We start from the raw sequence: 16,637 nt of genomic DNA, 5'->3' as shown, positions 1-16,637 counted from the left end.
CCCCACTCATTAGAAACAGGCCAGTGTGAATCTGTGCGGCAACAGTGATTTACACTATGCGGCTGAAGTAACCGACAGGTTTTCTGTTGGTGGCAATGTGTTTTCTGAAATCACGGATATGCATGAATTGGGGGGGAGGGCACCTAGGGTGGTTTTCCTTCTGCCTCAAGCCTGCATCGAAACTCCACGAATGCCCCTTCTCCCTACTTCTGACTGGACGCTCATCCGTTCTTAATGACGGAGGTCTGCCTGCAGTCTTCCACAAATCAAGGGAACGGGATGACTTGGCTGTGCTTCCTCTCACATCGCGGGAGGATGGAAGCAGCCTCCTCCCTCGGTGCGCAGTCTCAGAGGGGTGTTTGTTTTCATTTCGTTACCCCATTCGAGTCCTCTTGAATTAGTGACCTTTGAAGAAGTGAACAAATGTCTGGAAAAATATCATTTCAGTGTATTAAAGGAAATTAAACGGGATAATGAATCTAACTAAGGCACAGTCCAAAATCTATAGCAGTTAGCTTTGCCCTGAGGAAGGGAGGACTTCCATTTTGGAAGAATCAATCAGCGCCTATAAAACAGGCCTTAAAGTTAACTGTTTCACAGCACAAATGAGTTCATTTGATGGGTGAGATGCCGTCTTCCTTTCCTTTCCCTCCGGGAAGCTGAGTGTTAAAAAGAAGGGTAGGTTCACTGTCCGCCCCCCACCCCCGTCCTGACTAGCCTAATGCTCAGGCATTCCCTCAGCATATGGAATAAAATGCTGACCCAATTAATTTTGAATTCCAGCCAGCATCTGTGACTCCAAGGTGTCTCAACAGCGGGAAAGCCGCTAGAAAAACCAATAATATCATTCAGTCCCCTTCCAGACTCATCGGATTGCCTGCCTAGCTCTTCTGTTCTCTCCCCTGACTGATGGGGCACTAGGGGGTGTCTTGGCAAGGCCAGTGCCCTCACCAGCCTCCACGGTCAGTCAGCTGCACCACGCCACGGCATGGGGGCCAAACCGGAAACCCCTCAGTTGTGCAGACACGTTAAGAATGGAGCTCATCCAGTGAGTCTCCTGTCAGCTGTGGAGATCCCAGATCACTTCAGAAAATAAACGCAGAGGATACGTCACATCCATTTTATTTCTAATTAAGACAGATGGCAGATCTCCCAGCAGTGAGTCTGCTCATGTACTGACATCTCTTCGACTCAACACCCGTTCTCCTAAGCTCCTGGTGCACATGTATGTACACGTGTGTACGCACAGACACGTACGCATCTGCATATATACCACTCAGTGGTGGTCTGCAAACACCATCAATCCTCTGAAATTCATTTTCTTTCTTTATTCAAAGCGTCCTCAAAACAATAAAAGATGACCTTTGGGAGACGGCGTGTACCCAAATCTAATCATTTCTGGGTTTTTCTTCTTCTGATCCAAGTGTTTATACTTTCTAGCGGCCTGATCCTGTCATCCTGCCTAAGGTATGACCTGACTTTGCCCTGTGGTTTTTTTAATTGGCAAACAATAATATCGCAGCTCCCCCAACAAAAACTGGAAAACAGAAGGGAAGATAAATCTCCCAAAAAGCACTATCTTAACACCACAATGATGACCATGTGGGTTCATTTTCTTCCAGTACAATTTGGGAGACTGCTTGCTTTCACTTAACATGATTTCATAAGTGTTCTTCTATGATACTAAATAATCTTTATAATTATCATTTTAATGGCCACACTGGATGTACACCATCATTTACTTAACTGTTTAACTATTGGGTATTTAGTTGCTTCCATTTTTCACTCCTTTAAGCTGGAAAAAACATTTTTATATAAGCTATTAATTTAAAGCAGCACGCAGACAGGACTCTCCATCACTAATCTAAAAGTACAGGGTTTAGGGGCACCTGGGTGGCTCAGATGGTTAAGCATCTGCCTTGGGCTCAGGTCATGATCCCAGGGTCCTGGGATCGAGCCCCGCGTCGGGCTCCCTGCTCGGCGGGGGGCCTGCTTCTCCCCCTCCCTCTGCTTCTCCCCCTACTCATGTTCTCTTTCTCTCTCTGTATCTCTGTGTCTGGAATGAATAAATAAAAAAATCTTTAAAAAAAAATAAATAAAAGTACAGGGTTTATATACTTACAACTCACATTTGATTATACACTTTAATTGGAGGGTAATTAAGACATTTGCATTCCGAACAGCTCCCCGACACCAGCTCTCCCCAAGCCAGACGCGCTCCACCATGACTTGCCAGATTCACCTCAAGACGGCACAGTCCGATGAATTCCAGAACACCATTTTCGTATAAAAAATAAACTTTATGAACTCCTGCTGCTTTGGAGCCAAGAGATTAACTCCAAGAACCAGAGCCCACGGTCCTCGGAGGTGACAAGGCCAAGCCGAGCTGTCCCCGAAAATGCCACTGTGGCTTCCGGAGGGGTCCAGCACTCCCGACAGCCCTCACTCACTCTGTGCCCAGGTGCTCTGCATAACCTGCACCCGGATACCTCATGACAAACAGGCCAAGGAAATTGCTCGACGAGTTCCAGCCACTGGATGCCTTCTGACGTTCATTACAGGACACAGCCTGCAGGCTACAGGTTTCCCTGGGCAGGGGAGGGGTTCAGTGCCTGGGATTTAAAGGAATGCAGGGAGCAGCCTTCGAGCTGTGTGACTCCCAGCGAATTACAAAAAAAAAAAAAAAAAAAATCTGGAGCCTCAATTTCTCGATCTGCAGCTTGAGGCTGGCAAGAGTGCCTCCCCAGTGAGGCTGTCCTGAGGGTCAAGGAGGAAATCCAAGTGCAGCGCCGAGGATATGCTGGCATTTGGTGAGGAACAGAAGTACGTATGGACTGCACGTTGACATCACACTGGGACATATGCACACTCATTTGCTGAATGAATGCATGAAGGGATGATGGATGAATGAAGGGAGCCGGAAGGTTCAACTTGTGGGACGTCTTCTGTTAGAATACCCATTTCCTTTCATGACAAAACCATTTTCTTAATAATCACTACCAGCCCCCCCCACCCCAATAAACAGTAAGTGAACACCCTGGAAAGGTATAACCATTTAATAGGAAAGTAATTCCTAATGTCCAGGAAAATTCCATTCTACGGTTTTAGAAAATGCCACCCAGCCACGAAAAGGAGCGCAGATCTCCATCTGAAGTCCAAATAAGTCAACTACAAGAATCCCTTGACGTCCTTCTTATCAGTGGGATGAGGACAAGTCACTTTCTACTACTCGAAAAATGAATTCACCAGCAGACTACCCTGAGAAAAAAAAGTCCTCTAAGTATCACCATCATTTTTTACTAATAAGAAAATGATTTTTATATACTTAGTAAGTCCCTGTAAAACAGATAAGAGCTTAGAATTGCTTTATTTTTATTATTTTGCCACTGGCAATTAATTTTTCTGATTTGTTTTATTAGTTTGATGGTTGAGTCCAAGATTCAGAGTATCCTTCCAAACCAGCAGACTGATGTAAGAAAATTATTTCAGTGCAGTTCCTGGCAAATCGCGATGATGAATAGCACGGTAGGACAAACTTATTCAGATGCACATTTTTCAGGAGTGGCAGGGAAAAGGCTGAAAAATTACTAGTAAATTGCTTTTTGTAAAAATGCTCTCCCTTTCAAATTTTCCTTGGTAGGAAGGTCTTCTGCAGAATGATGGCACAATACCATCTGGCATAGCTGGACAGCAAAGGCAGTTCGAGAATGATTGTGAGAGAGGAGAGTTAAGATTTAACTTTCTCATTACGCCCCCACCGCCCCCATACCCTCCCCACACCACGTCCTTTTGTGTGCATCATTTTAACCTATTGGGATGAGTGTCTGTAAAAGATACATATTATCCATCCTTAGCAGGCATATTCTATCCCACCCACTCTCCAGAATCTAGTCCTCCCAACACAAAGCCAAGAGATGATACGGCTCCGGTCTGTTCCTTTCCTTTCCTGGTCTCTCCAAAACTGCCCAGTGTTTCCAGCTCCAAATTACAAAGCCCTCCAGCTATCCTCAGCACCCAGGAAAGCTCTAAAAGCCAAAGAAGGCTGCTTCTCTGTCTTCTCCAGACTACCTACGAGAGCGACCGTTGGGACTAATTCTTTTGTCAGAGGACAGACACACAGCTGTACCCAGTGGCATGAGGATGGGGCTCCCTCCTGGCTCAGCACAGAGCTGGGGCATTTCCAGATCAGCCCTTCAGAACAAGCACCTTCCCGACCACCCATGCCCCCAGGTGCCCGGACATACCATCTGTTCCTGGCCATTCGCTCTGCTCTCCCAGGCCTTCCCTTTCAGGGACACACTGCAGCCACCCAAGATGAAAGGTCTAGTGTGGTAGTTCTTCCCCATGGATGGCTGTGCCCCTCCCCCACACCCACGGCCATTTGGCAATGTCTGGAGACATTTCTAGCTGGCACACTGGGAGGATGCTCCTTACATCTAGCGGGTAGAAGCTGGGATGCTGCTAAACATTTCTCCATGCACAGGAGAGCAAATGGTCAGCCAGCCCAAAATGCCAGGAGCGCCAAGGCTGAGAAACCCTGGCCCTCTGACCTAAACCAAAGTCTGCAGAGCTGATTGCTGGCCTCCAACAAGATTGCCCGTTCATGGTCATGGCATAAGTGATGAAATAATTCAGTTTTCTCTAAGTCTTTTGTTCAGGAACTCTAGTGGAGACCTGCGAAGTGCCAGCACCATGCTGGCCTGTGATGAGAGGCCAGGCTAACGGGGTCCCCGGACTGCAGGGAGAGGAAGTTCTAGAACACACTCTCACGTGAGGACTCTGGGCTTCTCCCCACTTTTTTCCTTCACCGGACCACCATGCCCACTGGCCTGCAATCTTAACCCAGTAAGAACTAAGGATATGGGGAGGTGTCTTGCCTGTTTGTTGGACATCTGACATTATGAGAAACAGCATGAACTCAGGATCCTGCTCCTGCCTGTATGTCCTACTTGCTGTGTGATATTAACGAGTGACATCATCTCTCTGAACCCCACTTTGCTCCTTCAAATGGGACTGAATGGCACTGAAGGTGTTAGGTGTAGCCTTCACACATCAGCGGAGCTCCCGGTGGCCCACACACTCAATGACATCTGGAGTGGCCGCCACCAGTCACCCGGTTCCTTGTCCGGAGAAGTGCTCCTGGAGGTTTCAGTCCTGGGTCCACGGGCTCCGTAGGTCTGTCGACGGGTGGACTGGGCAGTGCAGCCTGGGGCCTGTTCCTGTTCAGCTAGCTCATGCCTGTGACCTTGCCTCTCTCGACAGGGAGCTCCAACGCCAGGCCCCTGCACACCCCAGTCCCTCCCATCTGACTATCTTCTTCTCAAACACTAACTCACAAGCAACATAACTATATTTTCTTCCTTTAAGTTCAGCCCGCAAGAAAATTCTTCCACGTGCAATGAGCAGCTGTGAATCTGCCTGATAAAGTGAAGGCATTTACCCCACTGGTATTCCCCAGAGGGATCATCGGCCACCTGCACCTTTTTAGATGCATTTAATAATTCAGCCCAAGATGAATTTGCATGATTAACATAAAGCCTTGCGATTTTATTTTCTTTCAGGATTTAAATACTGAAACAACCACCATTGTTTTCATTTTCAGAGGTTGTGATCAAAACACAAAACTTGATTCTAGAATGAATAATTTCTTTAAAAAAAAAAAAAGTATTTTCAAATACCACTCTCCATAAAATGCAAAGAAAAGAGTGATAGATGCAGGGAAACCCATGTTCTCTCTAGGGCTAGTGTTAACCCATTAGAAGCAAGGCACACCACAAAGATTAATCCTTTCCAGTCCTCCCATCGAGCAGTATGCCCCACTGTCCCGTGACATCTGTAATGGCTAAGATAAATACATTTATCTCAGTCCCTCATGCAGGGCTCTCCATATTTATCTGATCAGGACCTAGAATCACCAATAAGAAAACAGCAGTTCTCTTGGATTCCAATAATAGATTAATCACGTCATCCTCAAAAACTTAGTAAAAACCCAAACCGAGTAAGATGCATTTGGAAAACCATCTGCCTATGAAGTGGGGACGTGTATGTGAAATGATAATTTGCAAAGCGGAAGAGGCAGCGTCGTTGGGCTTCTTGATGAATATAGTAAAACAGGTTTGTCTAATGGGGAAACATGCATTACTATCAAAAGAAACGAGTGTATCCCACATGGAAAAGCAAGCAGGCTTTAATATCTGAGAAGCATTTCAAGCTGTGCCTGCCAGCAATTCTCCGCCTGTCTGATTTTCCTTAACATAAAGGCCAACCTCACCTGTTTAAAAATAATTAGGAAGCAGGCAGTAGTAACGTTCGCTCAAAGTTTGTGCTGCCTGTGGGTTCGCGTGTGGGTTTCTATTTCACTGATGCCTGTGTTGATGTTTCTGAACGCAGGAATCATGGTCAGTAAGGAAAGCGGCAAATGTGTCCTCACGACATCAGAGAGTGAGGTGGAGCCTGCCGCCGGCCTGGCCCTGGAGATGAAGTATGCCCTGGATCCCAACCGGCAGATTAAAAAACGGAATAAAGCCCTCCAGGTGCGGTTTAAGGATATCTGCGAGGCGCAGAATGAGCAGAGGGACACGCAGCTCTCGGCGGGACAGCCGGGCGAGAAGCGGGAGGCCAAGCCCGTATCCTACAGGGCAGCCTACCGCAAGTACATGACCGTGCCCGCTCGGAGGTCCATCCCCAATGTCACCAAGAGCACAGGCGTGCAGACCTCGCCAGACCTGAAAAAGTGTTACCAGACCTTCCCTCTGGACCGCAAGAAAGGGAATCTCAAAAGCATCCCCGCTGCGGATGCCTTTAAAAGTCACAACAATGGGTTTGCGGTGGATGCGAAGGAGAAGCTCGAGGAAGGACCCGGGGAGGAGACCCGGCCGGGCGGTGCCAGCCGGGTGCACAGGACGGCAGCCTTGGTTTTCCACTCCGATGAACACATGAACGCGCTGGACCAGCCTGCCGGGGTCAACTGTGCAGAGCCATGCAGAAACCCTGACGTGCACAGCTGCCGAGATGAGCCTCTCCAAAACTCCGCCCGGCCTCCCTCCCAGGAGCCTGATTACCAGCTGCACGGGAAAGCAAAGCACGACAGGGCGACACCGGACACCGAGGAAGCCGCTCTGTCGGCCCACGGGACCGTGTTTAAAACCGAGGTGGCCACGGTTTATGCACCTGCCTCCAGCGCAAAGGCCCCCGAGGCTGCCTTGTCAAACTCTGCCGCCACGAGCGAGTGGCCCCTCTGCCCGGCGGCCGACCAGGAGCGGAGGAGAGCCTCGCGTCTCAATGCGCTCCAGGGTTCCCAGGGCCCCGAGGCGGCCTGCTCGCCCCCGATGCAGTGCCTGTCCCCCGAATGTAGTGAGCAGCCCCCGCAGACTCAAGCCCCGCCGGGGGAGGAGAGCCAGCCTTGTCCCACGGCCGCCGCTGTGGGTGAAGAATGCCGACAAATCGTGCCTCACACGGAAGTCGTCGATCTGAAAGCACAGCTGCAGGTGATGGAGGACCTGATCAGCTCCAGCCAAGAAACCATCAAAGTGCTCTTGGGGGTCATTCAGGAGTTGGAGAAAGGAGAGGCCCATCGGGAAGGGTATGTATGCCCACGTTTCTCATGAAGCTGGGCGGGCTCACCACCCCCAGGGTCCCTCCGTAGCCTCCAATGCCCAGATGCGTAGCAAGACTAATGCCAGCATTTCTGTGAACAGTTGATAGTCTGAGGGCAGCGCAAGCTCACAGGGTCCCAGTTTACTTTATAAGGCTAGGCTTCACTGCATACTCGCCGTAAAGATTCACTTGGTGGTTGGCATTCATCTGCCTGGCCTGGAATTCAAGTCCTATACCTCTCTTTTGAATGCATGAATTGATGGGTCTTAACTTTGTATGCCCTAGGACGAAAGGTTTAGGATATGAAGTATAATAGGTACGCCAGCCCAAAATATCTAAGTAAGAAACCACTCGCCTCTTAGGAATCATATTTCGGAAGAGAAAAGAAAGAACTGAAATGGCATTCTGCAAAGCAGATGCTGACTTGGTTATATTAAATCATTAGAATAACATTGATATTCAGGACTGTACAAGGTTTCGCACAATAGAGGATATGTTTCTCTGTCCCGCCGTGGAGCTCCTAGAAGCAATGTGTACCCTCAGGCAAGCCCTCTCTGTGTGTGATTAGGAGACAGTACTTTCCTCCCGAGGGTCTCATGCGTGGAGCTGGGCTACAGACAGAATCATATCCAGTCAGCAGCCAACACCGCCCAGCCTTGGTAACAGATTGCTAAACTGTGTTTCCCATCTTTTGAACTTAAAATTGTGCAGCGGCAAATTTAAAAGCAAATGACCTAATGGTAGGATGCTAGCCTTGAGCCCCTCAGCCAGGAAGGCTCGTGGGGGCCTGGCAGTGTTCTTCGCTGAAACCAGGGTGCCAGGAGTACTCTAGTTCCAAGCTTCTCGAAACAGTACACACGGCTTACTGGCCTTCGTCTTGACTGCCAGGTTTTCTGTCTCCCATTTCCCCTTGACACTGTCTGGATTCCCTGCAGCCCATGATCTGGAGGTGGGATCTGAGGGAGGGCCCTACTGCCTCATGGGGTTAGTTCCCCACCCTGGGGGTCCTACCCCTGGTGAAGTGAGCTAGCAGCCAGTATGAAGGGAAGCCAAGAAATGCATCGTCAGGGCAGCAGACCATTGGTAAACAGAAGTTTCCTCAAGAGGACTTCTGTGGTTCAGTTATACGGTGTTTGCGTATTGCAAACAAGGGGGAGGAAACAGTCTCCACGGTCGAAGGTAGGAGGTGAGGCTTAGGCCCTGGCTCCAGAGGCAAGGTGCCCGGTGCGGGCTCTGGACCTGGTTTCCGGCTTCTCCAGCATAGTGCAGATGGCCCATCTACAAGAGGAGTTGATCCCCAATAACTCGCCCCCCCCATACAGAGTATCGTTTCCAGTCGATGGTGTTCAGCTGGCCATCAGTGGTAACCTAACATTACAGAATGTTTTCAAAAGGCCTCTTTCAGTCTTGGGTGTACATTTCCATTTTCATCCCATTTCAGTCATTTGGACTTGAATACGTACACATCCCGAAACAACACACTCAGGTGGGTCTACAAGGGATTGGTCAATCAGGAGACCACAATCCCACAGAAGAATTAAAAGCCTAATCAGGGACCAGATCATCACTGACTTCGATATGGCTTGTAGTGACTGAAATCAGACAGCAAAATAGAAGATATCAACATTACTCGCTGGGGGGGGGAAAAAAAAGTCATCGAATGGTATAAAGCCAAACACATACGCTAAATAAATGTGTATGCTCACCAGGGTAGGTGCCGAACTAAAACCCTGCCAAGGCTGAACACCCACGAACACCCCAGGAAAGGAGAACCATGTTGAGCTGCAGGCTCCTTACACTATTTGAACAACTGTAGAGATTTGTTTTAAATGGGATCCTCTGAGTTCTCTGCAACCCTGCCAGGTGACACAGTGCTCCTGCACTTACTGAGACATCTTTAGATGGGAATTCTGACTCCAAGGATGTGGGGCAAGGGCTACACCCCTCTGTGCCCCATTGCTTCACCTGTAAGTGGGAGATCATCATTCATCCTACAGATGGAGGGAGAGGATGACTTGGGGTGACCCTCTAATGCAGTCAGCCCAGTGCCAGGTGCATCTGAATGGGTTGAGATCTGCAGTGGCATGAGTATTGATTGGTCTGGCTGGTCAAAGATGCTGGGGTTTGGGGAACACTTAGCAGCCCCACATCTGAGTCCAGTGTGACGAATGTACCTCCACACTCCCAGCACACAGGCTGCCATCAGTATTCTTCCTACAAGCCCTGAGCTGCTTGGTCCAGTGCAGTACCCACCAGCCACGAGTGGCTACTGAAATTCAAATTCAGATTAATTATAATTGCAAATTCAGTTCTTCAGTTGTACTGGCAACATCTCAGGTGCCCGAGAGCCAATGTGATGACTGGTCACTGCATAGGACACAGAGCATTGCTGTAGTCACAGGAAGTCCTTCAGCCTGGTCTCCCCAAAACGGGGCACAGTGCCTGGCTCCTAACCGTGCTAGGACTGAGCACTAGAGATCAAGGCAAACGGTGAGCTGACTTTAAAATCAATCCCTAGTTCAGCTGCTGCCTGCTCAGGACAAGCTCGCTGCAGAAAGGCAGTCCCGTATCCCACATCTGTCCCAGAGCCTTCCTTCTCACCTCTGTCTCTGAGCCCTCTGGACTCAGATCACAGTGAGTCAAGCAGTTTCAAACCCCAAGGCCACCCTGAAGGTGGCCCCTCTTGCCAATGCCCAAGGCCATTAATTTGGTCAAAACTCCCATTTCCACCATTTTTCAATGTCAGGATGTGAGGGGATGTGAGCCTCGCAGGTGCGCAGAGAAGGGGCAACCTCCTTTCCTGGGTGTGTGAGGCCAGCACATAGCGGAGGGTGGAAGACAGGTGTGCTGGTACATCTTTATCAACTGGTTTGGTAGGGCGTGGATAGCATTTGCTGATTTCCATGGTGTAAATATTGCTACCATGGCCAATTTCAACCAGCTCACAAAATCCTGAAACTTGACCATTCTGCCCCTACAAGGGCATGATGGGCATGCCCCAGGATGGTCACTCTAAAGGAGGACTTACTTTATGTACCCCATCTGAGCCAGGGAATAAGGTGTTCTCCTTGCATCTCATGGTAAAAAAAAAAAAAAAAAACAGGAAAACTTACTCTACTTTCCACAATTATATAGTCATTATGTAACATGACAAAGAATTTCATGACCAAGTTAAAAAGATCTGTACAGTTTTCCTTGGAAAATATTCTAGAGTTTAAAAAGTCATCAACAGTAGAGAATGCTCAGAAGCTGGGTAAAATTTCTCTGCTCACCTTCTACCCTCAATTAAGCAAGGAGAACCTACTCTGTCAAGAATTTACCTGCATCGGAAGGGGACCCAGTGAGAACAGGCATCTTACGTGCACTGTGGAGCCCACGACTTTGAATCCCACTGACAGATTCTGCCTCTACACCCACGTTGCATGGGGAGGCCATGGGCTTGCTCTGGTGTAGGATGTTAGGACAAAGCCAGGGAAGGCAATACTCTTTGCACTTGGCTAGGTTCCATGGGCCAACTTACGTTTCTTGAAGTACACTGAATGTATAACCTTTTTTTGTAGGACTTCCTTTCACTAGTGAGTCTGGACAAACTGCATATTGAGTCTGTCAGACAAGCCTACTGAAAGAGTTGTTTAGTGCATGGGAATTCCGGGGTCACCAACCCCAACCACATTCAGGAGCTTCCAAATTCTTTTTCATGCGATTCATTCATCTCATTTGCTTATGTCAATTTCCAAAAGGCCTTGGCAGAGTGTTTTCAGCTTAGGGAAGTTACTGAATCTCAGGAAGCTCCAACTTCATCTTATACAAAACAAGGCTACTAGAAGCTTAAAGACGATGTCTGCAAAGCTAGTCACAGAGAGCAACACACAGCAGGCATCGAGGAAAGGCCATGTCCTAATGTGAGCACTGCATTCCATAAGGAGGTAGCTGTGCAAAAAGTATTCAAAATCATGCCTTTCGGGCCCTTGTAAAACGTATGGGCAGATCACTAACATCGCTCGCTTCATGCAGTGAGGGCAGCATTTGGTCACTGTGCTGGTATGAATGTCAGGCATGATCCTGCTTATTTCAGAGCTCTCAGTATTATTCTTGTCTCTTCCCAGGAAGTTCAGGGTCACACAGGCTGCCTCAGTAGGTCACTAATGTAGTCGTTGAAGGCTGCAAACCAGGCAAACGGGGCACTGAATTTAAAAACCCAAGTACTTCTTACAACAGCCATAATTCCCCAGAACAGCCAGCAGCTGCTGGGCAGGAGACCCTCTGACCCACGGGCTGCAGGTCCAAAGTGCTCCCCGTGTGCACTCACCAGCAACTGCATGGGCACTCCATGGGAAGATGGTTATTTACTTCTAAGACTGCACCCCAACACTCTGAGTGTCTTCATGGGTTCCGTGGTCGGTGACAGCCTAGTGAGACTCAGCTATTTGGAGAAGACCCAAAAACTACATGAGAAGCTTTAGTCGAACTGTCATGCATGAGGGTAGGATCTGCTGTTGCCCAGAGTCAAGTAGGCTCTTTCACTGGTCACATCTCTCTCGGCGTCAGCTAGGTGTTACCTGCAGGCTTGGGTATTGGGAGAGGCAGGGAGAGAGCAGAACCCACGCCATTCTGGGCCGTCGAGTGTGATGGATTGGCAGAGATGAAATCTGAAAGCCCGGAGGCTTTGCAGCTGTACTGAATCAGAGCAAATGTGAGACCATCACTTAAAAGAAGCAAAACCTCAACAACAAACCAGCCCAAGGACTCCAGCAGCTTGCAAGGAGGGCTGTAAACCCAGCGACCCAGTCTCCCGTTCATCCCTGCTATGGCTCCCGGAGTCCTGTCCAGCCGCTTCAGCCTCACCGAGAAGGAGTATTTCTCTGTGACGTGAGGTCCAGGGCACACAGGGATAGCAAAGAAAAATAAGCCAACGGAATCCCCCCAGAGATCAGGGGCCCTTTGAGGGCAGTGCTCACAGCAGCTTTGAAGACAAAGGAGGTAGGAATAAAGACCTGAGGGCAGCAACAAGTTAATGTAAACCCAGTGTGGAATCCTGTGTTGTTGGCCCAGCTTTGCTTTTCTTTTAATCACTAAAGCAAGGGGGCCGGCCACGCAGCGGGTGAAGGTATGTGCATATACTCACATCCAGAGGGCGGAAAAAAAAAATCAGGCTTTCAGGATCTATGGTTATTTGAAGACCTCAGCATCACCTTTTGGCCTGGCAGATGTTGGCACGCCTTTGGGCCAGATAGCAAATGTTTTTGGATTTGAAGGCCACACCGTCTATGTTCAAACGATTCGGCTCTGCCACCGTACCGTGAATGCAGCCAGAGACAGTATGTGTACAAATGAGGATACGCAGCCAGGAGCCAGGTCCAGGCCACAGGCAGAGTGCGCCGACTTGTGCCACACGGTCGTATAGAGAACCAGGTCAGAAGATGGGGAGGGATGATCCCAGGTGCGTGACTGCCAGACTGACAGGCGTACCATTCACGCACCTGTTCAGAGGGCCTCTACCAAGAGTCTCCTTGTGTTGAGCCCTGTGCCAGGCAAGGAGGGGATACAAGTCCGATGAGCTCAGGGCCCCACTCTGACGCGTCCCCAGGTCACTGATGATCACTTTGTTCAAGCCTCCACCTGACTGTTCATCCTCAGCCCACACAGCCTTCAGCATTCTGCCTGCGGACTCCGTGCATGTTATTCACATCTGTGTAATTTGTATGTATGATACATACATGACGGCATGTCTTTAAAACATGAGAAAGGTCTCACTCTCCCACCAGCAGGAAGAAGAGGTCATCATAGCACATACTTGTGCACCGTGACTTGCTGTCACCCCGATAAGCTACGTGGACAGAAATGATACACTTGCTTTATCTTATGTCCCTGTACTGACAAATCACTCGGAAATCAGGCACGCTTCAGAAGGACCTGTCAGGGAAGGAGAAATCTCTCCGAATTTTCCTTAATTATCTATGCCCAAACAGAATAAATACTGCATCACAATTACAGAGGAAGCATAAGGGGACAACTGAAGTCGCAGAGCAGAAAGACCCAACACGGAAACCCGCACACCACTGTGGCGGCAGCCAGGGCACGAACACGGGAATCACGAAGGTCTCCACGTGAGATTCGGACTAGGAACTTCCCAGAACCGCCCTCCAAGAGCCGGAGGAAAGGCTGGGCACAGTAAGGCAGGTCCATCTCAGTGTGATCGGGCCCCCTCTGGAGGGATGCTTGGCTTGTTCTGGCCAAAACCCACCCACTGACTGAGATGGACGTCTTCCACCTGGTTAGCTGGCGGGCCCCGATTTGAAGAGGGCAGGTGGGTGGCATTTGTGGCTCTGCAAACACCCCTTGTGGGTCTCCTCTGGAAGGAATGCCGTGTGCTGCCTTCCCGGGCGGCTGGCACGATGCATCACAAAAACGCAGGGCACTGTGAGCAGCAAAGGGAAAGCAGCACCCCGCATGGAGATCAGGAGCAAAAAGGTCCTTATTCCCTGCCAAAGGCACTCCTGCCCCTCGGCGCTCCCTATCTGAACAGGAGGAAAATGTCAGCACTTCGTTTTCTAATCTTGATAAATCAGTTTCGGTGTCTCTGCACATTTGTCGTCACCCAAACATTCCAGCCAGCCGACTGAGGTCTGTCTCCCGCTCAGTCCGTTTTCCCGTTTTCCGGGAGTGAGATCCAGGAGGGGAGCCGAGTGGAACGACCCGGGCTCTGCAGTCAGCCAGTCCTGAGTTGGCAACTTTGCTCTGCCCCTCTCTGCCCCAGCTGTGCTTAGGCACGGTCATTAACCTCTCTGAACGTCAGCTTCTTCCTCTATAAAAGGGAGCTAAGAATACCTGCCCGTGGGCTTCTCAAATACAGAGGACAAGGCTCTCAATCCAGGGTTGTGTCTGCACTCAGTAGAAGTTACCTCCTTCCAAGTTACTTTGTTACTGAGAAGCAGCCTTCCAAGAGCTCAAGTGGGGGAGGTTGAGCAAGGGGCAAGCCTAAACGCTTTCAAGCGAGATCTTCCTGCTTCATGATACAGGCTGGTTTCTTTCTGAGGTTAGGAGGGAGGGAGGATTACTAAGGGAGACATCAGCTCTGTGTTCGTTTTCAGGGACACGCACAGGCCACGCGGATCTGGTGTCATGGTCAAGGCAGGGTGCGGAGTTGGGAAACACAGTTGGTCCTAGCTCATCTCCCAGCTACCTGTTCCCCTATGAAAGGACAGTCCGGATGAGTCAAGGGACCTCAGAGCTCCTTTCTGCTCTAAGAACAAATCCTCCAGAGAGGCCTAACAACATCATCATTCAGCCACTGCCTTATATAAAAGTTGACAGAGAGAGAGAAAGAATAAAGCAACAGAACCCTCTCTACGGACGTCCTTCAATAAATGCATCCAGGGATCCCACTGTCGTATTTTCTTGTTTACTGACACTTTACTTCTTATCTCTTCAGCTGCTACACATGCTCGAATTGGCTTCTGTCCTTTTTGGGTGCCATCCTTTGAACAGATTTCAGAAACACCTTTTCGTTTTCCTTTTCTGTTGCAACTAATGGCTTTTATATACCTGTGATCAAATATTCAAGTTTAAAGTCTCCAGTATAAGTTATGTTTTATGATTTTGCAATGGAAGCACAGATCATGTACTCTCCAGCATTCTCTTCGCTTAATGCACAGGGCCGTGGTCTTTTCTACTTTTTTTTAAGTTCTTGAAAAATAGTAAGCCTTTCCATCCTTAATATGAAAAATGAAGCAAATATATTTGTAAGAATATAAAACACATTCCAAATTCTTGCTTTGGGCTTCATGTAGGTATCACACATACTTGAAAATGTAATTTAAATAATCTTCCTGTGCAGAATGCCAAAATAGATTTCAAATACCTCCCCGGCCTTTTAAGTTGGTAGGTGAATAAATGCCTCACCACAGAGTTACTAGGCAATCCAGACACCCCATTTGCAGATAAAATGAGCAATTCAAGGCATAACATGAACATTTATGGATTTGTATCCCAGAATTCGGGTTTTTTGCTTTTTTTTAAGAGATGAAATGCAAGTTCTAGTTTTCAAAACTTTTAAAAATCTGACACAAATTCTGCTAGGCTATGCAAAAATGGCTTGAGCTCTGTAGCCCATTGGATCTGTGCAAGAGTTCAGGGAAGTGGGCACAACACCCATAAAGTCCATCCATTTTGAGCACCTCCAACATGCAAGCATTCTGCAAGGATTTCACTGAATCCTCAAAATAACACTGAAGGTAGGAATTATCTGCACCAGAAAACTAAAGCCTGGCTATGCTCAGTGACATCCCCAAGGTCAGAAGGCGGTGAGAGATGGCAAAGGCAGACATTACATCTAGATCTCTGTCAGGCCTGAGCACTCGCCATCTCATCCTCTGAAAATGGCAAACCTGCTATATCCACACAGAATTAAAAAGCAGGCATTTTTGTTGCTACTGCAAACCCGGATTCTTCCTCTAACTTGAAGGGACTAAGAGGCTCTCGTGCCCAGAGCTGGTGAGATTTTTGCAAACTTACATTCTGGAGAAAGCAGAAAACACCTTTTAAAGGGATCCCAGTACTAAGGCATGTATTTAAGGATTCATAATCAGTAAGAGGAATGTCCTCTGTGAGGTAATTTAAAAAAAAAAAAAATCAAAGCCACTGATCTTGAAGTCCAGGGACCTGAGTGCCAAGCACAAAATCTATCCATAGGCAACCTTCCTGGGGAGAACTCTTCAAAGCCTTCAGGTACCATCTGTCATGTCAGAGGCTCAGCACGTGCCCTCCTGGCTCTACCTTCCTCAAATGTATGTCTAAATTCATGTGAACCACAAGCTGGAGGAAAGTTTTCAATGCAACAAAAATAAGCATGCGTGGATTCTAAAGGCCAGATCTAAAAGGACATTTCTGAGAATCGAGCTCCTAGGCACCAAAAATGGACTAAATTTTTTCTCTCGACATCTCATTGGTTACAGCACTAGACTATCCCCCCAGATAAAAGTCTCATAATTGGGCATCAAGAATCTTACAAATGATGACACCAAAAGTTAAAGATTTTAATC

General features: G+C 48.4%; 2 protein-coding genes across 2 annotated transcripts in view; one reads left to right on the top strand and one right to left on the bottom strand.

The window, feature by feature from the left end:
- DOCK1 (dedicator of cytokinesis 1) overlaps positions 1–16,637 on the bottom strand; it is a 428,835-nt gene that overhangs the window by 245,907 nt on the left and 166,291 nt on the right. The window lies entirely within an intron of this gene.
- The window catches only part of INSYN2A (inhibitory synaptic factor 2A), a 37,349-nt gene continuing 27,107 nt past the window's right edge, over positions 6,396–16,637 (top strand). The window contains exon 1 of the mRNA XM_021703875.1: positions 6,396–7,582. Within this exon, the coding sequence (XP_021559550.1) occupies positions 6,396–7,582 (1,187 nt within the window). The remainder of the gene's footprint in view (positions 7,583–16,637) is intronic.

Source organism: Neomonachus schauinslandi, chromosome 6 (genome assembly GCF_002201575.2).
Source record: "Neomonachus schauinslandi chromosome 6, ASM220157v2, whole genome shotgun sequence".
NCBI classification, from domain to species: Eukaryota; Metazoa; Chordata; class Mammalia; order Carnivora; family Phocidae; genus Neomonachus; species Neomonachus schauinslandi.
This window is presented reverse-complemented; position numbering and strand designations above follow the sequence as displayed.